This window comes from Rhizopus delemar, genomic scaffold (assembly GCF_000149305.1).
Source record: "Rhizopus delemar RA 99-880 supercont3.3 genomic scaffold, whole genome shotgun sequence".
Classification (NCBI taxonomy): domain Eukaryota; kingdom Fungi; phylum Mucoromycota; class Mucoromycetes; order Mucorales; family Rhizopodaceae; genus Rhizopus; species Rhizopus delemar.
Window position 1 is genome coordinate 186,992 of NW_027137829.1, and position 24,989 is coordinate 211,980.

Genomic DNA, 24,989 nt, shown 5'->3' on the forward strand with positions numbered 1-24,989 from the left:
CCTGCTTTACAGTTGGAGGCTATACTAAACTTCCAAGAAAACACCCATGAATTTGACCCTGCCAAGTCTGACATCTTGTCGCATTGGTATGTAGATCATTTTTATACAAGGAAAACAAGAACAGGTTTTATGCATATAGCTTAAAAACAATAGTGCTGCGCAGGCTAAAGAGAGCAGTTTCGCCGATCGATCGTGGAACGGTACTGATAAAGGAACATGTAAAACAGACTGCACAACGATCACTACCATACGATTGCGGTAAGCAAGTTACCATATCATCTGGGTTTTACTAGTATTGGGCCAATGAGAGAAATTCTCATCAACTGGAATATATATAAAATAGTAAGTTAGTTATCATCGGCCCATCCTTTGGCTCTTTTTGACTGGTTTTTTATGGTTCATTTAGAATCAAATTTATTGTGTTTGATCTTTACAATTAATCTGGGTGATTCTTTAAATGGTTTTCAAATCAACCATTCTATCGAATCCAATACAATCATATCATAACCACAGTATGACAAACCCCTTGATCGCATAGTTTGTCTTTAAGCAGCTCAAAAGTATACTTTTTTATTGAAAAGAACTAACAGATGCATGATGCAAATACAAAATAAGTGTGGTTCAATCTTGCCTTTTAGATTATGAATGTAATCAACCTTCTTTTTCTATGTTTTTTTTTTTTTTTTTTTTTTTTTAAAAAAATATTTATAACTTTATAAACAGAGAAAAATAATTCAACATAAAATATGTTGTCCCCTTATTGAATGTGTCAAAAAAAAAAAAAAAAAAAAAAAAAAAAACAAAGAGAGAGAATTCGAAGCAAATAGGCAAATATGGCTAGTAGAATTGAACCTAATAAATATAAACACATGATGTTTTTCGTTTGTTTCTTCTTTTTTCAAAAGTGGTGCACCATGCTTTACTGTCTGAACAAGGCTTTCTGTAGTTGTAAAGCTAAATTCTAGTGTGTGCCTGTCGCTGATGATTTTCATTTTTTTAAAAGCCCATTTATCTCATAAAACAACAGTGGATGAAGAAATAGAGAACATCATTCATTAGCTAGTCTACTAGGGATACAATAATTGCAACTCGTAAAAAAAAGCATTTATCGTAAAAGTATCGTCAGCTTCAATTGAAAAATGGGTCTTGTCGTTCAAAGTTTAATGTTTTATCGGATAGGGATGTCTGATAGAAATCGATAAATGTAATTTACAAGTCGAGAAATAACACTGCGATCAACAGTTTGATCGTTACTTGGACACGAACGATGAAAGCAAGGTCCTGATTGTTAAAAAACTCTTCATCAAATCACAAGTGACCTCTTTTGAATAATTTTAAAAGGAACTTGGTTATTTCCAAAAGTGAGCTGTATCGCCAATCAAAAGATAAAAAAAAAGAGTCAAGCTTTGATTTTTACTGAAGGGATATGCGATTGAATGGAGATGAATAACAAAATGTGTAGGATAAAAAAAAAGTAATTGGACGTAATGTTGATTCAATGATGATTGCAGTACATGATGTATAAGAGAGAAAGGAATGTGGAAATTTATCCTGTGTTTCCAAATCATCCAAAAAAAAAAAAAAAAAAAAAAAAAAAAAAAACGCATTGTTGCATTAATGAGCGAATGAATTAAACCTGGTTGTTTGATAGATGAAGCCACACACTGAACAAGAGGCTCCTTACATGATATAGATCCATGTTTTTAAAATCGTGAGCCATAATGTCATTCAAGTCTGGTATGGTTTGAAAGATGATTTTAAAAGCCATTGGGAGTGGTATAAACCCCTTACTGTATTGGTACATCAACGTTATAGGATGACCTGCGTGAGCCTCCTTCTTGAAGCACTACACGTCTAATCAAGTACATTACTCATCTTGTGAACATAGAACTCTTTACGCCTGAAAGCATCTCTTATAAATTTCTCACTCAGGTTAGAATCATTCAAAGTCGCCTTCAACTGACTTGAAAGTGGTTCGTGTGGAACTAGCGCCACTTTGTGAGTTCTGGAGTGCGTCACATGGTTACATTGACTTTTGAATGACCTGGTGGATACATTGATGCAGATAAAAGCAGAGGTAAAAGTGAATCAGAGGAGGATGAGAGGGGAGTGTTGGTTGAAGCTATCAAGTCGGATGAAATTTCGTACGATTCAGATACAAAGCAAATAGAACAGAGACCCCCAAACTACACTGAATGATGGTCAATGACTACTACTTGACGTGTCTAACCCTCCTTTTGGCTGGATAAAGCGCTTTTTACTTTTGATGATGGTTGCTTTTTATGATGTTCCTGAGCATATAAGATGTGAAATGATCTTTGCTTACTTGAATTTGAGCTGCATGACTAATTTCAATCTCTCTTTGTGTGGTTTGTATGATAGGTTCATGCATCCTAGTCAGTAGCATGTAAGCAAAAGAGGATGATGTATAAAATGATAAAGCAATACAAAATTTGCAGGAGAGGAGCAGATTGCTTTATTTTAATAAACAAAAAGAATTAGAGCTCACTTCACTTGGCATTAAAATTTTACCTTGTTTTATGCCGGTCTTTATCTTAATTTTTAACAAACATCAAAGTCATAAAAAGTATATATAAATGTATATCTATCACTCATTTCTTTACTATTTCTTTATATTTTTTCATGACTTGGTACAATCTGTTATTTCGAAACAACAAGCCTCAGAAAAGGCCGGTGAGCGTCGATGTCGATGACCGCTTGGAATCCATTCCTGTCTGTTTAAAGTTATCACCTCTTTACGACCAACACCTTGTTCACATACACACCATTGTACATCACTACATGAGCTTAATCATGACTGGAAGGAAAAACAAGTACGATTGGATCCTGATACAAGCCTTCATGCGAGCGTGGTATTCTGAAATGGAGCGTGTTTATGAACATGTCACGAGTGTCGCTGACATCCTGAGGACTCAGATAGAAGAATTATCGAATGCGTTATGTGATGCGGTAAGAAAGAAAAGGCTTGTATGAGAAAAATGAGAGAGAGAGAGAGAGAGAGAGAGAGAGAGAGAGAGACTGAACGATTGGTTGTAAAGAATAAAAAAAGTAGGTCAGAAAATAAAACACAACAGTTCATATTCACCTGCTTAAAGGATATCCGTGAATCGTGTTGTGAAAAGGAATCAATTAAATCCATGCATTCTCGATTTCAACATCATCATCGTCATCTTGAGAATCGTATCCAATTCATGTTGAATGAAAAGCACGTAAGGAAACGGAATCAAAGTTCAAACTTGTTTTTTTTTTTTTTTTTTTTTTTTTTTTTTTTTTGGGATCTGCTAAACTCTTTACAGAGCACACCTTTATCACAGTGTATGCAGCGAGTGTATCGTCTAGGACAAGCGATCTTGTTGTATGAATACTATATAGAAAGTCAAATGAAATTACTCAAGGACATCAGCCACATCATCCAATCCCCCTCCGTCTTGTCCTATTGGACTCAAAAACACAGCGAGAGCCAAGAGATGCACAAGCAACTTTTGGATCAGTTACGATGCCTGCTTGAACAGCAATTGCCATGCCAACAGGACATGACCTGTAGCATCTGTTTATCCATACTGCATGAACCCGTTACGCTCAAGGGATGTCATCATACGTTTTGTAAAGACTGCTTACAACAACATTATTGCTACACTTGTTTTTTTAGAAAGAAAAAGAGAGTGTGGACCAAGATGCCACTGATCGACTGTACTTGTTTTGTCCTGGACGCCACCAATCAAATCGTGCCTGCTCACGATCATCAACCCTGTCCACTCTGTCGAAGGCTCTTTTCACCACAGGATTGTAAACTGGATCTGGACCTGGACAAGTTCATCCGTGCTTATGTTAAGATGAACGAAAAGAAAAAGGTGAAAAAAGATAGCAAAGCCTATTTCAAAAAGTGTACACACTATTCATTTTTGATGGGAAGGACAAGATGTGGATTTTACAGAAAGGAAAGGAATGTTATTTTTTAATGTGAAATATGTATATAAATATGTATGTAAAAAACGTGTGGTGCATTTGTGTATATAAAAGAGTGGAATAAGATATACTGATATATAATAATGTATAAAGAAAGGCAGGGGGGGGGGAAGGGGAAGGAATGAATGGGTTGATGGGTAATGATAACAAGATTAAATAAAGTGTTTATGATTCTCATTTTATCTATTCTTCTTCTTCTTCTTCTTCTTCTTCTTCTATAATCGCTTTACTTGTCATTGGTACATTTCTAGTTTCTTGTAAACCATATGCACTCAACCTTGATCTTGGTGTAAATTCAAATCTTGAAGATCGTGGTTTAAAGGAAGAAGGCTCCTAAAGAACGATGAATATCTTTGTGTACATTATTCTTCACAACTTACTATGGTAGGTAAACCAACAGGAGAATGAACATGGTCATGCCTTTCTATATTGTTTTCTTTCGGTGTCTCTATTGTCTTTTGGCTGGTTAGACAAATTGATTTTTCTTCGATAGGACTGATGACCGGTGAAGGAACCAGGTGTTCTACTGATTTCCTTGTGGCGGCCACAGTAGGTGGAGATGGAGGTGGAGTAGGTTGCTGCTGCTGCTGCTGCTGCTGCTGAAGCATATGATGCATCATAGAATAACGCTTTTCACAAATATCCACTTCTTTGGGTTCTTTAGCGTCTCCTAAAAATAGAGAATGTGTCGGCCACGATACGCGCTGAAGTCAGTGCTGTAGGTGGCATGATAACGGGACTTGATAGCGGTTTACTAAACTCTCTTGGTGTCGCAGTGTGACTCGTTGTTATTTTATTGTTGGTGAACATTGTGTTGTTATAAGTCAATTGATCTAATTCACTCACAGGTGGTTCTGATAATTGAAGCAGCTTGCGACGGTATTTTTGAGATCCTGTTCTATAAATCGGCGGTGACATGATCACGTCTTCATTCTTTATATCGATGGGTACACTATAACTGCTCATTGACTGTTGTTGTTGTTGTTGTTGTTGTTGTTTGGAACCAAACCAAGATTTAACGGATGAAAACCAACCAGACCTTTCATTTTGTGTGGCAGTGGTCGATCCAAATCCAACGGTCTGAATGGTAGGAGGAGGTATCGGCTTAGGATAAGGTGTTAATTCTGCAGCGGGTTCTATCGACTCTGGTTGAACGAGGCTGTTCCGGCGACTACACACTGGACTTGTCTGAATAGCACAATCAACAGCTGTAGAGGATCGATGCGAGTGATTTTCTATGGCGGATGCAAACGCATCAGGGACTGAATCCAGTGTGTCCAAAGGCGCCTGGGTCGACATGTTTTCTAACAAAAGATGCCAGAGTGTACTCGACGTGTCACATTCGCCCGTTTGCATTTTGATGAGCGCATCTCGATCAAAGCCAGCAGCGGCAAGGGCTGTAAACAAACGTTGTTCGGTCGATGTCATGCCTTGTCCTTTTTGTGCAAATGAAGAAGGTAAAGAGGTTCTGACAGAGGTTTGAGTTGCAAACGCTTTACGATTCAAGGCCGGTGCAGAGAATCGAGGCGATTTTTCAGTAAAGCCCAGGCTGGCCTTGACTTGAGGTGAAAATTTGAGCTGAGGAGAGAGTGGTTCGACAAAGGTTTCGATATCTGTCAGATGACTGTTATTGGAAGTGGTAGAAGAAGAAGGTGTCAGACCTTCATCTATCCTGCTGTCTTCTACTTCAGTCATCCAAGGGTGATGAATGATGGCATCGATAGTGAGACGATTGGAAGGTTCGAGTTGAAGCATACCGTTTATCAAGTTGCTTAGTTTTGAACTGAAATAATAAGGCATTTGATAGTCTACTTGAACAATTTTTCTTTGAGTGATCACATCCGAGTCATCATCAAATGGAAATTCTCCTGCGAGAAGGGTATAAAGTATGACTCCCAAAGACCAAATATCCGTTTCTAAAATATGTGTTATTAAGAAGGAGGAGACAGGGGGGGATGATTCGACATGTGCTTACCAGGTCCAGTGTATTTTTTACGCAAGATGACTTCTGGTGCAGAATAACTCAGACTGCCACAGAATGTTTCTAAATATTGATTTTTTTGTGTGTATCTTGCGAATCCGAAATCACAAATCTTGACGTTATCATCCGCATCCAATAAAATATTTTCAAGTTTAAGATCCCTAATTATGTATAAGGAGATGGATAATAAAAGAAAAAGAGGGGTGAATGTACCTGTGAACAATGTGTTGTAAATGACAATAGTTGATTGCATCTGTCAATTGATGAAACCATTTATAGACTCTTGATTCAGAACATCGACCACCAGAAAGGGTGAGTGCGTCCAAAAGGTCACCATTCGAACAATATTCAGAAATGATATGAATGGCTGATTCGGTTGTAATCATTTCGTACAACATGACTACATTTGGATGCTTTATTTGTTTGTGATGATGTATTTCTCTTGCCATCATTGGTGCGTGCTGTTTACTGATTTTTTTAATTGCGACTACTTTACCAGTCAATTTATGAAAGCCTTTTTTGACTTTACCAAATGTTCCCTATAGTCATTTTAGTAATTGATGTTTCTATTGTTAGCTTTTTATGTTTTACTTCGCCTATAGTCTCTCCTATAGTATAACATCCAACTGAAGTTATTTCATGAGATGATAACTCTTTTAATAATTCATTATAATCAACTGCCAACTAGAATAAATATAAGTGATTGAATAAGGAAATACTGATTGATATACCTTTGCTTGTTGATTATGAGCTACAGAGTTCCTTGGTGAATTTAACATGATCAAGACTGACGATAAAGGAATGGAAGGTTTTATTTATGGTTTTGATGTTGAATTGTGTGTGTGTGTGTGTAATGTGCTTATGCTTATTTATGTTGTATTTTTGTTTCTTGTTAAAGTCGTAACATGTAAAAAAAGAAAAGAAAGAAAGAAAAAGGAAAGTATAATAGAAGAAGGTGGAAAAAAAAAAAAAAAAAAAAAAGTAACACTATTTTATTATCTGAGTGGACCTTTTTTTTTTTTTTTTTGGTTCTTTTTAACAAAAAAGTTAGAAAGAGAAAGAAAAAGTTTTTTTTTTCTTTTGGAATAAGTAAAGCTGATCGTTTAGAGCAAATAAGGCAAGAGGATATTTAACTCAAGTGTCACCCCATTTACTGTAGTTTATTTTTAAGCCAATGAAATGATTGTTTGGCGTTGGAGTCTATAAATTAAAGGCACACAATCATATTTTGCTGGTTACTAACGTCATGTGGAATAACCCTTGATCTACAGACAATAGTTAAAATGTAGTTCACTACGTTCTTTATGAAAGGCTTGGATGAATATAATAACCTCTTAAAGTTTATATTTTGTTGTAAACAATTAATTTATAAAGTCAAAAGAAACAAACAAAAAAATATAAATCTCCTGCTGTTTCTTTACTCCTGTTGACTTTCTCACTTATTCATTTAATGACTTAATAAATCGTCAATGTCCCTTATTTTTATCTATTCTTTCTCCTTTTTCATCCTTTCTCTACCCTCTTCCCTTGCTCTCTGCCCCACTTGTGATAACTATTTAAGGTTTGCATAATGATTATTTAGCAAACAAATAACTGACTTTGATTGATTTGATAGCAATCATTAGACACTTTAATTAGTGTCAGTGATTGAATTGAAAAAAAAGCTATTTTTTTTAATCGTCATTAAAACCTATTCTTTCTCCCTTTTTATGAATAATAGTGATGCATATATTATGAATAAACATGTTTTAAAATTACTTCATTGTTTACAACTGAAACTTTGTTTTTTTTTCTGTGCCAACCAATTACATCTTTATTGATAATTATTAGTAAAAAAAAAAAAATAAACTTTTTATTTTTACTGTATTTAACCTTTTACTCTTGTCAGTGACATAATATTTTCTCCCTTACTTTCTCTTTCCCCCCCCCTCCCTTTTTTTTTTTCTTGGTTTTTTTTTTTTCTCGGATTTTTTTTATGGAGACGCAACATTTCAATGACGGACTCTTGCTGAACTAAATAAATTCTTGTCATCTAAATATAGTCTATAAAGTCACGGAATTTGAGTTATTGTTATGCATGTGAATATACTAAAACATGTCTTTATACCTTCTTTAGATCCATTTTCTTCTTTCCCCCTCTTTCTCTCTCTTTTTATATTCCTTATTTCTTGCGTATGTATTATGTAATGATCTGACAAAGTTATACAGAGACTGGGCTGATCTATAAATGTAACGTTTGTAAAGTATTTTTATACCAAAACAAGATAATGATAGGGGGTATACAAGTGAAATAGACCAGTTTGAACTTTTACATACATTCTTTTTTGTGTTTTCTGCAGTTGAATGAATCCCTCACAAACATGCATAAATCCATCGCGAGTCATGCGTTACTCAAAAGCCGTGACTGTTCCACTCACAAGCTTGAAGTGGTCTTTTTTTTTTGCTTGGATACTTGCCTACTTTTTGCTTTCAATGTCTGTCCTACTGAACCGAACGAGCAGTAGAGTATCTCGATATTGTCTAATTCGATGGATACATACATCGAGAGCTTGTTTCGATATCGGAAAACCTATTATAGAAAATAACCTTATCCGTGGAAGATCAAAATTAATCAATCGAAAACGACTTTTAGAAGCTAAACTTCCTGGTATATTTTATTTTTTATTTTAAAAAGGAGAGACTATTTTTCATTCATATTTATATACCAGATACTTTTCTATCCACTAATTATTTTGTTCACTCAAACATAACACTAACTACAACCGACCCATATGATTCATTGATTGATAATCAAGCATGGAAAGAACTGGAATGCAGTGTCCGATCTAGTCTTGCACCTAAAGGACCCATGGCAGCATTGAATCATACAGATCATTTAGAACTCATCATACCTCATCCTGGTGCATGTTATCTTCAAGATCATATTGTTCGACGACTTGCATTAAAACTCAAAGCAGACCTACTTGTTATGGATGTGTTTGACTTTGTCCATTTAGCACAGCAAACATTTCATCGTTACCGTAATTCCACCTTTTTCTAATATAATTTGTATGTGTTGATTCCTTTTTTTATATAGCAGCATCACTCTTACCTGTGATATCTACTGAAGATATGGATTCAAATGCAATGTTGAGTGTAAAACGACTGATGGACGAAAAGCAAGAAGACGCAAGTCGTTTAAAAAATTCAATCAAAGACGATCCAGTAAAGGTATACAGAAAAGAAGAAGAGGACATGAAAGAAGAAGAGGAAGAGGAAGCTGAAGAAGAGGAGGAGGAGGAGGAGGAGGAGGAGGAAGAGGAAGATGAAAAAGTAACAGTCAAGTTCAATGAAAAGGAATACGACGTTAGTTTTAGCGACTTGACCACCTCAGGAAAGGAACAGACAAACAGAACGACAGCCTCTCTTTTAAATCAGGTTTCAAATAAATATACAGCCATGTTTAGAACTATGCTCTCAGAGACAAGGAACAATAAAATTGTTTACTTAAGAGACTATGCTGTCATGCAAGATGCTTTCACTCGTCTCATGCTTAAATCACTAGTGACAGCAGTAGAGGATTTAAAGCAAAAAGGACATGGCCTGATGATTCTCACATCACATTCACAACCATCGTCTGTCAAGGACTATTTTGTGCCCATCTTGTCCAACATGCGCAGTACGATGCTCTTGCCACCCTTAGCTCAGTGGGATCAGTGGGAACAAACAATGAAAGGAGACAAGACGAAACGAATCGCTGAAATCAACGCAAAGGGACTGGTCACTATTTGCAACCAAAAGCATGCGCTCAAGATGAAAATACCCTCTCACCAAGATAAATTGATTGACGATTTGATGCACCTGCAGGGAATATCAAATGCCGTTTGGTCCCTACAGGAGGTCGATCGACGGGCAGCAGTGGCCATCGGGCATGCTGTGGAAAACAACAGGACTGAATTGGAATTGGAGGATTTTGAAATGGCCAATGACATTGTGTTCAAGACATCCCAGCTATCAGAGCAAGGCTCACGACAACTAAATTCAGCACATGCTTTCGGACTACAGACGAACGGTAGTGTTGACTTAGAGTCTTTAAAGCAAACGTGTAATAAATACGAACGAAAGCTGTTGACGAGAATTGTTGATCCGAGTAAGGAACAGAAGCTGTCTTGTTTTACTGTCATTCACCAATCGTTATTTTAGACAAAATACAGGGATCTTTTAAAGATGTCCGTGCACCGACTTCAACTATCGACACACTACAATCTTTAATCTCACTTCCTTTAATTCGTCCAGATTTATTCAAGCATGGTATCCTAAAGAAGAACTTTATCCCTGGTGTGCTATTGTTTGGTCCACCAGGGACGGGTAAGGTAGATGAACTGTAGAGGTGTGATTGGTCGTAAACAACAGCTCTGATCCATAAGCAATAGACAATGCTGGCAAAGGCTGTAGCAAAAGAAAGCGGAAGTAGAATGCTGGATATTCAAGCCAGTGATGTGTAAATAAAAAAGAATGAAAAAGGGACCAAACAAAACGCTGATACTTATTAGATATGATATGTATGTCGGCCAAGGAGAGAAGAATGTAAAGGCAGTGTTCTCGTTGGCAAGAAAACTTTCACCATGTGTCGTGTTCATAGATGAAGTGGACAGTTTGATGAGCAAGCGAGGATCTGAGCATTCATCAAAATCACACAGGGAGATTATCAATCAGTTCATGGTCGAGTGGGATGGGTTAACTAGTGACAACCAAGGCGTGATTGTCATGGCAGCTACCAACAGACCATTTGACTTGGATGATGCCGTCTTGAGACGTATGCCTCGACGTATATTAGGTAAATAGTAAAAAGAAGTGACAAGTCAAAAGTTAACACATGTCCAAGTGGATTTACCCAGCGAACAAGACCGACTCGAAATCTTCAAAATACTACTCCAAGAGGAACAACATCAAGCATCCTTACACGAGTTGGCCAAGCTCACAGAGCACTACTCGGGCTCGGATCTCAAGAACGTATGTGTAGCAGCCGCACTAAAGGCTGTACAAGAACAAGTCAAAACAAAAAAAACAAGCCAGGTGGTGATCACAATGGACCATTTTAAAGAAGCCTTGAAGATGGTTCCACCTAGCTCTAGTGAAGAGATGGGTTCATTGGTAGAAATAAGAAAATGGGATAGTGAGTTTGGAGATGGAAAGAAGAAGAAGAAAACAAGTATTGGTTTCTTTTCTTAGGCAAATCATGTATCATTCTCTCTCTCTCTTTTTTGTGTGTATAAATATAAATCATAGATAGTACATAATTTAAAATATAAAAAAAAATTTTCATGTAAAATACAGCTCTTTTTCTTTTTTATAGATTAAAACTTGAGAACTGTAGGACCTATATGATATCGTTGACCAAGTTAAAGCCAGTGTTGAGGCCAGTGTTCAACAAAAACTTCAACCCCCCATTCGCGCTGATAACCAAGAACATCGTGGCCTTTGCTCCATCATTTTGCATACGAACCAGTATGACAACTAACCCTCTCCCCTTGACACATGAGAACCTTACCCTCCCACTTGAACAGCTCAGTGAATCAGAAAAAGAGAAATTCCCAGCCAAGATGATGTGTTTCTCTTGATTTACTGTATTACCTACAAAACCCAGAAAGAACGATCAAAACCATCTAATTACAATTCTTTAAAGCATCTTTTGTATTTCTCTAAACAGCACTATTTGATACACTTGTATTACTTTTGTATCTTCATATCCTTTAATGAGTTTTAGTAAACACTAAAATTCTCACTGCCAACATAATCTGCAGGTAAATAAGTGTTGAGAAAAAAAAAAAAAAAAGGACGTTTATTTTAAATGATTTTTTTTTATTGAAGAGACAGCATAAAGGTCTACTGATATACTGTACCATCTCCCTTTTTTATATTTGTTATATTACAAGGACTCACTATTTTTGACGAAAATAAAAGTCTAGTTTTCTACTATATTTACGGACAGTTGTGTGTTGATCGAAGGCATTGACCTTTTCTACCATGAGTCAATCTTCATTGTACCATTTTCCAACAAGTTTGTGTGCATCTTGAAGACTTTATCAAGCATTTGAGGTTCATGTCCTCTGCCGGCAGCAAGACACTTTTTAGTGGCCATGTCAAAGTAATCTTGGAGCAAAGGCTTGTATTCAGGGTGGGCACATTTATCGATCACAACCTGAGCACGTTCACGAGGAGAGAGACCACGAAGATCGGCCAAGCCTTGTTCGGTCACAAAGACATCCAAGTCATGTTCTGTTTGATCGACGTGAGATACCATGGGCACAACACAGCTGACACCGTGAGGATCCTTTTTAGAAGGACGCGTAGAGGGAGAGTGCATGACACTGAGCTTGGCATTACGCAAGAAATCACCCGAGCCTCCCAAACCGTTCAACATGCCCGAACCACAAACCAAAGTGGAGTTTGCATGGCCATACATGTCAAATTCAACGGGCGTATTCATTGCAATACAGCCAAGACGACGAATGATTTCAGGCGAGTTGGATACTTGCTGAGACCTCAACAAAAGTCTATCCTTGTAATGAGCCCAGTTCTCGTAGAAGCGATCAAAGCCCTCGGGTGAGAACCGGATGGAGGTTGCACTAGCAAACTTTAACTTTTGGGAATCAAAGAATTCAAGAAAGGTGTCTTGCAATACTTCAGTGAATCTAATCCATCAGTGAGTAAAAAGAAAGGATGTCATCACCTTTATACACTTACACTGTAACATTCTTGAAGGGTGAATTGGCTAAACCACCAATGACAGCATTTGCAATGTTGCCAATACCAGATTGAAGGGGCAACAGGTTTTCAGGAAGACGGCCATGTTTGACTTCGTGTTCAAAGAACTCGATAAGGTGATTGGCAATCGCTTGCGATTTTTGATCAGCAGGTGTGTTTGGACCCGTCATGTCAGGACGGTCGCTTTCAACAACAGCAATTACTTTTTCAGTATCAATAGGAATAGCAGTCTATCGGTCAACCTATGTAAGTTCCCGCACCTTTTATAAAAAAAAACACAACTTACAGTTCCAATTCTATCCTCGGTGCTCATAATAAGGTATGGCTTACGATTGGGAGGAAGAGAAGACATTGAGATATCATGAAGGCCTTCAAATGAAGGAATACGAGTGTTGACTTCAATGATGATTTTGTCAGCCATTTGAACCAGCTCTGGAGTGGCACCTACTGAAGCACCGGGTACAATCCAACCATCCTCAGTGATTGCCGTGGCTTCGACAATCACAATATCCAGCTTATTGTTATCTGGCTTATCTTTGGTATAATAGCCTTGATTTAAAAAAGACGAGGGTTTGTTAATCATGAAGTCAAGATTGTGTAAACGTGTAACTTACCATAAACAAGGTCTTGAGGGAACATGGAAAGATGTTTATCAGCAAATCGAATACGACCCTCGTTGATACCCTTCTTGATGCTTCTGCCCACCTGATGAGGGTAACGTCGGTCAATCATATCCAATTGAGCCCAGCGGTCCTCACACTCGGGACCAGAAGAGGCACCCACAAAGAGATTGAATTTCAGTTTGCCTTGAAGACTGTTTTGTTCAACGTGGTCGGCAAGAGCAAGGGGGACCATCTTGGGATATCCAACACCTGTAAAACCAGACCAGCCAAGATACCTTTTGAAGAGATGTCAATGCACAATTTCATATGCAGAATAAACACTTACTGTCCATTTTTGAAAAATTTGAGGGTCTCTTCAGCCTTCATGACCTTGTTCAAAAGCTGAGGACGACGAACTCTGGATTTGAATGCAGCACTGACAGCAGACATGATAGATAATTGAAAATGAAGAAAAAAGATTGAAAAAAAAAAGAACAGATGGTGGCTGTCTTTTATAACTATACTCGCTACCGGAGTTCATAAAGGATAAACGATTCAACGAAGCTAAATTGTGGGGATGGGATGAAGGTGGTTATTTTGAAAGCCAGCATATGTGGAGAACATGTTAGATCGCTGCATAAATAGGGTGTGTGAAAGCTAGTCCTCATCGGATAATTGTTGAGGAGCAGTGAGCAGGACAGTTTTTCTTCTTTCATAATCGGTGTTTAAATATATAGCAAAGGAGAAGGGCGTATTAGAGAATTGACAGGATGAAAATGCTACAGTTTTGCAAGCTCTATCGAACGAATGTTTTTTAGTGTTTCAATAACACTTGATCATAGCCAACAGGTAATTTTGTCTTTTCATAAATGAGTTTTTTTTTTACCGGCTAAACGATTAGAGTCGCTGAAATTTTGTTAGTTTGTCCAACCAACTGGTGATATTGGGGTGGATCCTCTTATGCACCATTCATCTACAGTATTTGACGGTATTTCATATTTAAAATCCGGAAAAAGAAGACAGAAAATAATTGAATGGTCCCCGTACTACTGCATAACAAGAAAGTGGCTGGATTGAAGACCCGAGTTAAGTGGTATTGTGGAATATTGTATTTTATAGTTCATTAATAGCTTTTTGCTTTAGATTTTCCCGCATGTAACAAATAAAAATCTTGGGGATCACTATATCTATTTTGATGCTGTCATGGCAGTAAGTTTTTTTTAAGAAAAACTTACATTGTACTATCCAGCTATGATATGTAGTGCATTGGCTTTGAGTTAGTAGCTAATAAACTATCAAATTTATCTTTTTGCCATCGGATGATTTATTTCAATGTGTATCATAAGAGCGAGCTAAGGAACAAGTCCATAAGACACGAGGATACTTATTTCTTGTCAAAAAAAAAAAAAGCAAGCAAGAACAAGAAAAAACTAAGCTACTTACAACTGAACGTACATCAGTCATAACCATTAGATTATCGCAGTAACCTGTGTGCAAATTTAAAGCACTTGGCGTTGTAGAAAATTAAGTAAAAACATCTTCAAATGATTAAGGATAACTAATTAAAATACGAATAATTTCAATAAGCCAATGCTTTTATAATTAATTTGAGAACCTGTTTGTGCTCCGCCAAAAGCATATCTAATTCTTGTTTAAAAAAGCAACACGTCTTTCACGGTTCGTTTGCTACTTTTACACAGGCACTAAGATTAAAAGACCTCTTTTCCTAATGTTTTTGAAGCTTTTGTTAAATTATTAATGCTTATACAAAAAGACTAGAAAAAAGTGCAAGTCAATTGTGATAATCAGGATATTTTGACATTACTACAAAGGTATGAAAGGGCGCAAATTGTAATTATTCCAAAAAAGACAGTCTTGTTTTTGTAAGATGGTTTTTCTGAGAAACGGATGCTAACTGAAACCGAGTTTTTTAAATCAATTCCCTAGAAAAACCACTAATTAACCCAGTGCATTGCATTGGTTTGCCCAAAGGCATGTTTGCTGCTTGTGATATCATATCAGAGGTTGGTCTATGTTGTATCTTACACAATATTCCACTAAAAGAACAGTTAAAATTAAAAATGGAAAGCCGAAAAGGCACTTCGCCCAATTGTACTACCGAGGCTGAACAAGGTTTCTTAGCAGAGTAAAGTTTCTTAATCATAAAAAAAAAACGGCGTATATTTTATGGGATATAATGTTTAATAAAAGTTATACATTATTTTTCCAACCCTTTATTAATTTTCTTTAGTGATTTCAATGATAGAATTGTATTAAAAATATATACTTTTTGCAGTAATCAATTCTACACCCTGTACTTGCTAAATATAAGATACATCTTTAATCTTTGAAGCACATGCTTAACCATGTGCATTAGGAGAAAGAGTGAAAAAGGTCTTTGCCTAGACTTATCTAAATTTTAAGTTTAGTCAAGGAGGCTTTTGTATTTGGGGGGAGATTTTTAAAAAAGGGCTTATTTTCTGACAAGGTACTTGGTAATTTATTCCTTTTAGTAGATAAATGCAACTCGAATTGTTTATTAGGACATGTCTAATTCACCATTTCAATACCCTTTGCTAAAATATATTTCTACTTTTATCAAACGGTATGTGGTTGAGAAAAAAAAAAAAAAAAAAAAAAAAAAGAGGAATTTTTATAAAAATTGTATCAAACATATATGAATATAATATACACAGACGCACAGTCACCAAGTCATTTTTCTTATTCATCTATGTTACGAACTGGACCAGTAAACCATTTACGACCTGAAACTAAATAAGCCAAAGTAGATAATCCAATGACAAATACAAACGGAATAATTGCAAAATTCATATTTTCAGGTGTAATAGGATATTCCTAACATTTCATATTTAGTCTTCTTTTTTCTTTACAAATCCATACACTTACAGTAGGTAAAATGAATAAAGCAGAAGTAAAAAATATCCAAATACAAGCAAGGATACCTATTGTAAATATTTTTAGTTTTATAAATTATGAAATAGAATCTATCAACTTTACCACATGGAATAGAAAAGCGACCCAAGTTAAACGGACCCTTTTGAAATCTTCCTCTGGCCATCGTGATACGTAACCAGATTGGAATGAAGTAGGAAATACTGGCAGCAATTGTATTAATCGACACGATAGTTTCAAAAGCCACATCACTAAACAAATACGGTATGCCTAATATAGCAGCAAACGCGATGTTGAACCAAACTGCATGGGCTGGCACTTTATGATCCGTTAGCTTTGTGAGCCATTTTGAAAAAGGCATAGCACCATCTCTTGCAAAGGCATATGTTTGACGAGAAGATCCTACGATGACGGCTGCTCCTCTGTTATGCATGTAAAAAATAAGTAGGTAGTCAATTTGAGGAAATGATACTTTACGCAAAATACATGGCAACAAGAACAATCACTAGAAACCACATAGTCCATCCTAAGCCTACGCCATCCAAAAAGACTTGAGTGATCGCCATTGATGTTTTAGGATTCAATATTTGTCGATCAAAATCTTGAATCATAAAGGCACATGCTGTCATGAGAACAGTACCTGCTACAGCTGAAATCGCAATGGCCATGACAATTCCCATCGGCGATCCTCTTTGAGCAGATTTTGTTTCCTCACTGACGTGTGCTGCTGTATCGTATCCGTTTAAAGTGAACTGGGACTGTAAGAGCCCGATCAGCCAAGCATATCCAGTCGAGCTTTGCCCAGTACCATTATATGTCTGACCAAAAGCAAAGGAAGCTGAAGGTTTGTTAGGTGTGAGCAAGAGGCCGACAAGGACGATGAATAAGATGCCCATAACATGCCACCAGACGGATAAGTTATTGATGATACCTGTATAACGTACTGGAAGAATATTCATGAAACCATGAATAGTCAAGATGGCGATAAAGATGCCATAGTCTATAGCAGGTGTAGACTGAAAATCTGGGTGAGTGATTGATATTGCTGATACTAGAAATTGAGCCATTCCGAGATCGCTTGCACATATAGCTACTGCAAGACTCAACCTATACATTGTATTGGCATGAGCATTTATATTATTTTTATCGGAAATTTTCTTTTTCTTTTTTTACCAATTAAAGTAACCTAAATGAAAGTACGAGTTTAATAAAAGAAATGAATGTATAAAAAGAACTCCATACCAACAATCCAACACATGAAAGGAACCCACTCTGAATCTGATAACTGTGCTGTCCAAAAATATAAACCACCTGTAGTTGGAAAAGCACTACAGACTTTGATTGATGTAAGTTTAAATATATTTCCGTATTCTATTTCCCCTACTTTCTGCTAAACTTGATCCAATAGTTAAAGTAAGCAAGGCAACAACTAAATATCCCCAAATACTGACGGATGTTCCACCATTGACTAAGGTTGTTCCCCACATCTATAGAAATTATATTATAAGTTGACAGATTTAATAAGAAGTTGATCTATTTTACAGGTAATAATCCACTGAGTACGGAACAGCAGCCAAATGAAATAGCAAAATTTGAAAAGACAGATAGTTGACGACTCAGATCTTGTTTGTATCCTAAACGTGCTAGAAGCGCTTCATCGTCTATATAATTGTTTTTTTTGTTTAATTGAGGTTTTTCTTCCCTAGTCATTGCAGGGCTTGGCCTTTGTATTTCTTTTGAAGATAACATTTTATTATACATTTTTATATTTTATTTTAATACATCTATTATCAAAAAATCAAGGAAAAAAAAAAGAAAAAAAAGAGAGAGAAAGGGAGAGGGGGTTTTATATGATTTAGGACATTGTTAAATTTGAAGCAAATAAATTTGAAAGTTTTATAAATATGTTTATTCAAGCAGAAAAAAAAAAAAAAGCTCCTTATGGCAAAGAGAAAGATTTACCAGCCTTTTCTCCTTAATTTAGCTTCTCCCTAAAAAGAAATATCATTCATTTCTGTAAAAGGGGAAAAGATACAAGTATACTTAAAAGAAAAGTTCCAGCTATGTAAAGTAATGCATGTAATCGACGTGCTACACAAAAGACAATAAGCTAAAAAGAATTTCGGGATTTATTACAAAACAAAACAAATGCTTCCTTCACCCCTGAGAGCATGTTTCGCGACACATATTCATTTACGCGCTTTCATTCCTAATTGTAGCAAATACTCTTTAACATAGAAGCATATATTCCCTAGACCAATTGACACTGTCAATTCAATTCATCCTTTCTTTTCTCATTACCTTTGCTTCCTATTCAACAATCAAATTGCTTGCCAAGCTCAATGTTTACTGTTCATCTAAAGCATGAGATCTACAATTATATTGTTTGTGACTCTGTAGCACAATTTGAAGAATAAAGGACTTTTTTTTTACGCTATTAATTGCACAGACTGAGGTTTGATACCAGAATTAGGAAAATAAATGTTTCATCTTGTTGACTCGTATTTTCTCTTTTTGATTATTTAATGCACAATGGTTGTTTCTCTAATTAGTACGTGATAGCAAAAGATGTATTCTTGCTATTTAGATCAAAAAACGTTTCATAAAGCATTTAGCGTGCGGAAAAATTAATTTCCACTCATCCAGTCTGATGATGCCCATGTGTGTGTGTAATGTTTTGATCTCTTGTTTCCAAAAAAGAAATTTAGTTTCTTTTTTATTTTGTTATTATTTTGTTTCATGATTAACCCAATATCAGACAATATAGAATATCTTGCTCAAAAAACAGCGGAGATCGATGATGATGATCCAAGCAATACTCGATGGCATACGATATTAAGAAAAATGTCAATCATAGGAACTCCGGAATCAATAAATTCAGGAACAAGGGAAACAAAAGATGTCATAGTTGAAGATACCACGTTGCCTGCTGTGCAAGAGTTTATAGAAAGAAATACAAATGATGAAATAAGTTGTATTGAAAATTCTATTGAAACAAACAGAGAAATGTCTTTTGAAACAGGTAAATCAAGACGATTATCGATTTCTGTTTTGGTTTATTTTTTGTTAAAAATAGATGCTAAATTACAATGGAAGCGATCATTTGAAAAAATCAAAATGATTAATCATATGAGAAAATATACGGACGTTGATACTATATCAAAATTACCTTTAGCCCCTTATTATCCACCTGCATTCATTCCACCATATCTCGCCTTGTTTTCTAAAGATGAATATGGTAGAAAACCTGTAAGTAACCCAAAACGATCAAAAGCCTCTTCACTACTAACCAAAGCAAAACAAAGCCACCGATCCTGTTTGATGCACTATCTGTGAGTTTAACAATTTATTTTAACTTCTCATTAACATACATGCATGCGAATAGTGTGCTATTACAGATTCTATCATTGACCAAAACGCTACACACAGACTATGGACTTTTCGTATCGAGTTACATTATGGAGATATCAAATGGGTCATTTATCGTACCATCATTGAATTCTACAATCTTTATTTGACGCTCAAGTTCAAGTACATCTCTGGCTTGATTTCTGATCCACCTCCACCTTCATTTCCCAGTCAATTAGCTCACTTGACAAATGCAGCCCTCACATCGATGCGTATCGCCCGAGAAGAAGATGATTCACGTTGGCGTGATGTGGCTCTCAAGCGACGGGATGCATTAGAGGGGTACCTGAAGGAACTCGTCAATAGAGCTTCGGTGGCTGTTGATTATGAACTCTGTGAGTTTTTGGAAATCAGTGCGGTCTCTATTCAAAAGGACATGGGTTGGAAAGGCAAAGAAGGCTATCTGGAGTACATGGCTCATCCTACTCGACTGCCCTGGTCTCATCAGCAGTGGAAAAAGGAATGGGTAATACTAAGGGATAGTTATATCGCATTCTGTGAGGACGTGGGTTCTAGGTCACTCTCAGACGTGTTCTTATTTGATAAATTTTTCCACGTTTCTAAAAAAGGACAAGGAAATTTTGGTTCTGTTCACCTCACTTTGTCTAATTCAACAAGAAGGATTGAAATCAAGGGACCTGCTTCAAGACATATGGATGAGTGGACAGAGAGCCTTGATAAGATACAAAAGGAAAGTCCATGGGTCATGAATCATCGTTTTGGATCTTTTGCTCCTATAAGAGAATATGTAAAGGCAAAATGGTTTGTGGATGGTCACGGTAATGAGAATGAGATGTATGTGTCTGTAAAGCTTATTTGTTAGATTATTATGAGGCTGTTGCTCAAGCTATCTTGTCTGCTAAATCAGAAATATATATCGAAGATTGGTGGCTGGTAAGTTACAGAGCAGTAGAAGCATTTACCCCTATTTACTTATGAATACACTTGTCATAGAGCCCGCAATTAGTAAGAGATATCCTAGAAGAAAAATGTGACATGCACTTATTTACTACAGTATTTACGAAGGCCACCCAAAGGCAATGAGGAATATAGACTAGATCGGTTATTAAAAAGAAAAGCTTGTGAAGGAGTAATGATATATATTGTTCTTTACAAGAATGTGTCTGTTGCTTTACCACTAGACTCTCAATATACAAGAGATTGGATGCAAGCCGTTCATCCAAATATCATTGTTCAAAGGCATTCTAATTTAGCCTATTCACCGCTTTGGGCACATCATGAGGTTTTGCATACAAATTTATTTTAGTGAAAAAAGGAATGACTGAATATATTCATTTACTTATGACAAATATAGAAAATACTTGTGATTGATTATAGATTGGCTTTTGTAGGAGGATTGGATTTATGCTTTGGGTAAGTAGGAGACATGTAGTGATGCTCTCTCTCTCTATATATATCAAATCATTACTTTTTGTGAATTCTATTAGACGTTATGACACTTTGCATCACGAACTTACTGATTATGGCTTTAATGATGCAACACGAGAAGTGTTTCCAGGTCAAGACTATTCAAATCCAAGAATCAAAGATTTTCAAAAAGGTATACAATCTACAAAAACCTGTTTATTGACTATGACATGACATGTTTGTAGTTAGCCAATATGATAATGAACTTGTTGATAAATTAACCACAGCCCGAATGCCTTGGCATGATATCCATACAGCTATGGTAACAGAAAAAAAGATATGTTACTGTCAGTAACAGTATAAATGGGTTATAATTAGGTAGGCCCACCTGCAAGAGATATTGCTAGACACTTTGTACAAAGATGGAATTTTATCAAAAAATCAAAGGAAAGAGAGGAAATTCCATTTTTATTACCAAAAGGTGAATATGTATCTTCAAGAGATGAAAGTAAATTCAAAGGAACATGTAGAATTCAAGTACTAAGAAGTAGCGCGGAATGGAGTCAAGGGATTAAAAGAGAGGTAGATAAACCAAAAGCAAGTAGAATATTGTTAACAGGAAAGAAGTATTCCATCTATAATGCTTACATGGAATGTATCTTTAAAGCAAAGCATTTTATTTATATCGAAAACCAGTTTTTTAGTAAAATCATATGCTAAAGCAACTGTTTGTATTTAAAAGCTAACGATTTTTTGAAAAGTTACAACGACAAGTCCTGACGACAAGTTGATCAAGAACAAGATTGGACAAGCCATTGTGGAAAGAATCAAAAGAGCACACAAAGAAAATCAACAATTCAGGGTGATTGTGGTCATCCCGAGTGCCCCTGGGTTTGAAGGCGACTTTGTTCAAGTAGATAGGAGATCGATGCCACTACGATCTGTTGCTCAGTACCAATATAGATCCATCTCACGAAGTAAACATTCTATATTTGAGCAACTTGAACAAGCAAATATTCCTATCGATCGGTACATTGGGTTTTACAGCTTAAGAAATTGGGGAAAAGTAAAACGGCCCTTAAATTCGCCCAATGTTCTTCTTGATGGCAAAAAGAAGAGACGAAGTAGGTCAAGATCAAATACGGTATCTGATGAGTCACATGTGGACCCTCAGTTTGTGTATCCAGACGATGGAAGGACAGATTATGTTACAGAACAGGTTTATATTCATTCAAAGCTTATGATTGTAGATGATAAAACGGTTATATGTGGTTCAGGTAATAAAATGGATTTATCATAAAGCACTTGATGTTATTAACAACCTGCAAATAAAGCCAATCTAAATGACAGGTTTTTTTTATAAAATTGTACTGCTGTATTGTAAAAACTAAACGAATCCAACAAAGGTCTCAATTAGGAAACAGAGATTCTGAAATTGCAGTAATAATCGAAGATACTGATACTGTAGAATCAAAGATGAATGGTCAACCAGTAAGGAATAGAAAGAAGACAGATTTGTTTTAATTAAAAATACATGGTTAGTATAAAGCTTCAAGATATGCTTTTACTTTAAGAATGCAACTATTTAAAGAACACTTGGGCTTAGTGAACACATCTGTGTCAAAAGCATTCAATTACGAGCAAAGGCAGAACATCGCTGTTATGGATCCCTTGGACGATGGGTTCTATTATAACGTTTGGAAAAGAACAGCCGAAAGAAATACGTCGATTTACAGAGAATTATTTAAATGTGTACCAGATGACACAGGTAAGTTCCCCTTGCTCATTCTTATGACTCCAAAATTCAAAGATATGTACACTTTCAAAAGTTCATTCAGTGGAGCAGCATCGGCATTTTGTGCCGGACTCGACTCATGTATTACAGGGACATGTAGCGGAGCCTTGGAAATACTCTGCTAAAGAAATACAATCAAAATTAAATGAAATACAAGGGCATCTCGTGCAGTTTCCTACAAAGTATTTAAAGAACATTAGCATGACGGCATCTGTCATGCAAGAAGCAATTCCTCCCATTGTCTTTACTTGAATAAAACAAAGTCCATTTATCCTGATCTGTCTGAGAAACAAAAAAAAATTCGATCTGTAACTATCGGAAGACCAAAAAAAAAGAAAAGCAAAAGGATAAAAGTTCTTGCTCCCTCTTCTTACATTACAACAAAGAAAAAAAAGAGTTTTAAACAGAAACTAAAAAGTCAAAAAAAAAAAGCTTACATTGCTTAGTACAGCGTTTTGTCAAATCATTTTAAAAAAAAATGCTGAAACCTTTTGAATCCCTATTTGATGTTTATACAGTTTATGTTCAACATCCTGTCATTTCTAAATGGCTAGGACTTGCTCTCTTTCTTTCTCTCTTTCTCAATTCTTACTTGTTAAACTTCACCAAACAACAGCAGCAACACCAACACCAGCAGCAGCCCCAACCGGAGCCAGTGACAGCAGCACCCATAAAGACCCTTTTGAAAAAATCAGTGAAACCAAAGCGAAAATCAGTTCATCATCATTCTGACATTGTCCGTCCAGTGGATGAAATTCTCAGCTTACTTGGTACTCCTGAAGCTTTATCTGACGAAGAAATCATTTCTGTTGTGCAAGCAGGCAAACTGGCTGCTTATGCTCTTGAAAAAGTATTGGGTGATTTTGAACGGGCTGTCATTATTCGTCGAGCTTTGATTTCCCGTGCCTCTACTACCAAGACCCTCGAGCATAGCCTGTTGCCTGTAACCAACTACCATTATGATAAAGTCATGGGTGCATGTTGTGAAAATGTCATTGGATATATGCCTATCCCAGTAGGTGTAGCAGGTAAAAAGAAAAAGAAAAAAAAATATAGAAACAGCAAAATGAATTATTTGTCATAGGTCCCATGAATATTGATGGTGAAATGATCCATATTCCTATGGCAACCACAGAAGGTTGTTTAGTAGCATCCACAGCTAGAGGATGTAAAGCGATCAATGCTGGTGGAGGCGCGATTACGATTGTGACAGCAGATGGTATGACTCGTGCTCCCTGTGTTGAGTTTCCAACCATCACCCGGGCTGCTCAATGCAAGCAGTGGATAGAACAAGAAGGAAAAGATATCGTGGCTGATGCATTCAACTCAACCTCTCGTTTTGCTCGTGTCAAGAAATTAAAAGTTGCTATAGCTGGTAAATTGGTCTATCTTCGATTTTCAACCACCACAGGTGACGCGATGGGCATGAACATGATTTCAAAAGGATGCGAAAAAGCGCTTTCAAAGATTGAAGAATATTTTCCTGATATGCAAATCATTTCACTTTCTGGCAACTTTTGTACAGACAAAAAGCCTGCGGCAGTAAATTGGATCGAGGGACGTGGAAAGTCTACGGTAGCAGAAGCTGTGATACCTGCAGCTGTTGTTGAAAAAGTACTCAAGACGACTGTAGATGCACTTGTTGAACTGAACATTTCTAAAAACCTTGTGGGCTCAGCCATGGCTGGCTCCGTCGGTGGATTTAATGCTCATGCTGCAAACATCTTGACGGCTGTCTATTTGGCCACAGGTCAGGACCCTGCTCAAAATGTAGAAAGCTCTAATTGTATGACTTTGATGAAAGCCATCAACGATGGTAAAGATCTTTATATCTCTTGTACAATGCCTTGTATAGAAGTGGGTACTATTGGTGGTGGCACGATTTTGCCTCCTCAGCAGGCTATGCTCGATATGCTTGGTGTACGTGGTCCTCATCCAACAGAGCCTGGCGCAAACGCACGTCGTTTGGCTCGTATAATTTGTGCTTCTGTGATGGCAGGTGAACTCTCTCTTTGTGCCGCATTGGCTGCTGGACATCTTGTCAAAGCACACATGGCTCATAATCGTAACACGCAACCCATGATGACTGCTACACCACCAGCTACACCAGCTGAAAGCTCAATTGTTCCTGGAAGCTGTATCAAGTCTTAGAAGAAAAAAAAAAAGTAACCCGTGTACATTTCATTAA

The 24,989-nt window shown here is 36.6% G+C and overlaps 7 protein-coding genes across 7 annotated transcripts; 4 read left to right on the top strand and 3 right to left on the bottom strand.

The window, feature by feature from the left end:
* Nucleotides 1-2,814: 2,814 nt before the first annotated feature.
* On the top strand, nt 2,815-3,811 carry RO3G_04286 (uncharacterized protein; the record flags this gene model as incomplete). Its single annotated transcript, XM_067658876.1, has 3 exons — nt 2,815-2,970; nt 3,060-3,230; nt 3,671-3,811. 3 exons carry the CDS (start codon nt 2,815-2,817, stop codon nt 3,809-3,811), a joined length of 468 nt encoding a protein of 155 aa, XP_067514977.1.
* Nucleotides 3,812-4,170: 359 nt separating this feature from the next.
* On the bottom strand, nt 4,171-6,747 carry RO3G_04287 (uncharacterized protein; the record flags this gene model as incomplete). The annotated part of the gene is made up of 6 exons (XM_067658877.1): nt 4,171-4,320; nt 4,368-4,657; nt 4,743-5,903; nt 5,963-6,129; nt 6,182-6,507; nt 6,700-6,747. The coding sequence occupies 6 exons, from the start codon at nt 6,745-6,747 to the stop codon at nt 4,171-4,173; spliced, it is 2,142 nt and encodes a 713-aa protein (XP_067514978.1).
* Nucleotides 6,748-8,816: 2,069 nt separating this feature from the next.
* RO3G_04288 (uncharacterized protein) lies at nt 8,817-11,247 on the top strand (the record flags this gene model as incomplete). Its single annotated transcript, XM_067658878.1, has 7 exons — nt 8,817-8,988; nt 9,045-10,097; nt 10,151-10,320; nt 10,381-10,448; nt 10,501-10,784; nt 10,833-11,123; nt 11,237-11,247. The coding sequence occupies 7 exons, from the start codon at nt 8,817-8,819 to the stop codon at nt 11,245-11,247; spliced, it is 2,049 nt and encodes a 682-aa protein (XP_067514979.1).
* A 722-nt stretch (nt 11,248-11,969) lies between these two features.
* On the bottom strand, nt 11,970-13,767 carry RO3G_04289 (acetyl-CoA hydrolase; the record flags this gene model as incomplete). Its single annotated transcript, XM_067658879.1, has 5 exons — nt 11,970-12,642; nt 12,695-12,945; nt 13,002-13,264; nt 13,330-13,613; nt 13,664-13,767. The coding sequence occupies 5 exons, from the start codon at nt 13,765-13,767 to the stop codon at nt 11,970-11,972; spliced, it is 1,575 nt and encodes a 524-aa protein (XP_067514980.1).
* Nucleotides 13,768-16,038: 2,271 nt separating this feature from the next.
* On the bottom strand, nt 16,039-17,345 carry RO3G_04290 (uncharacterized protein; the record flags this gene model as incomplete). The annotated part of the gene is made up of 4 exons (XM_067658880.1): nt 16,039-16,173; nt 16,225-16,280; nt 16,336-16,652; nt 16,708-17,345. 4 exons carry the CDS (start codon nt 17,343-17,345, stop codon nt 16,039-16,041), a joined length of 1,146 nt encoding a protein of 381 aa, XP_067514981.1.
* Nucleotides 17,346-19,236: 1,891 nt separating this feature from the next.
* On the top strand, nt 19,237-22,926 carry RO3G_04291 (uncharacterized protein; the record flags this gene model as incomplete). Its single annotated transcript, XM_067658881.1, has 14 exons — nt 19,237-19,252; nt 19,307-19,479; nt 19,616-20,417; nt 20,462-20,532; nt 20,654-20,881; nt 20,954-21,012; nt 21,087-21,199; nt 21,252-21,328; nt 21,385-21,514; nt 21,626-21,709; nt 21,768-22,283; nt 22,475-22,497; nt 22,549-22,774; nt 22,892-22,926. 14 exons carry the CDS (start codon nt 19,237-19,239, stop codon nt 22,924-22,926), a joined length of 2,553 nt encoding a protein of 850 aa, XP_067514982.1.
* Nucleotides 22,927-23,279: 353 nt separating this feature from the next.
* RO3G_04292 (3-hydroxy-3-methylglutaryl-coenzyme A reductase) lies at nt 23,280-24,952 on the top strand (the record flags this gene model as incomplete). Its single annotated transcript, XM_067658882.1, has 2 exons — nt 23,280-23,829; nt 23,886-24,952. 2 exons carry the CDS (start codon nt 23,280-23,282, stop codon nt 24,950-24,952), a joined length of 1,617 nt encoding a protein of 538 aa, XP_067514983.1.
* Nucleotides 24,953-24,989: the final 37 nt, after the last annotated feature.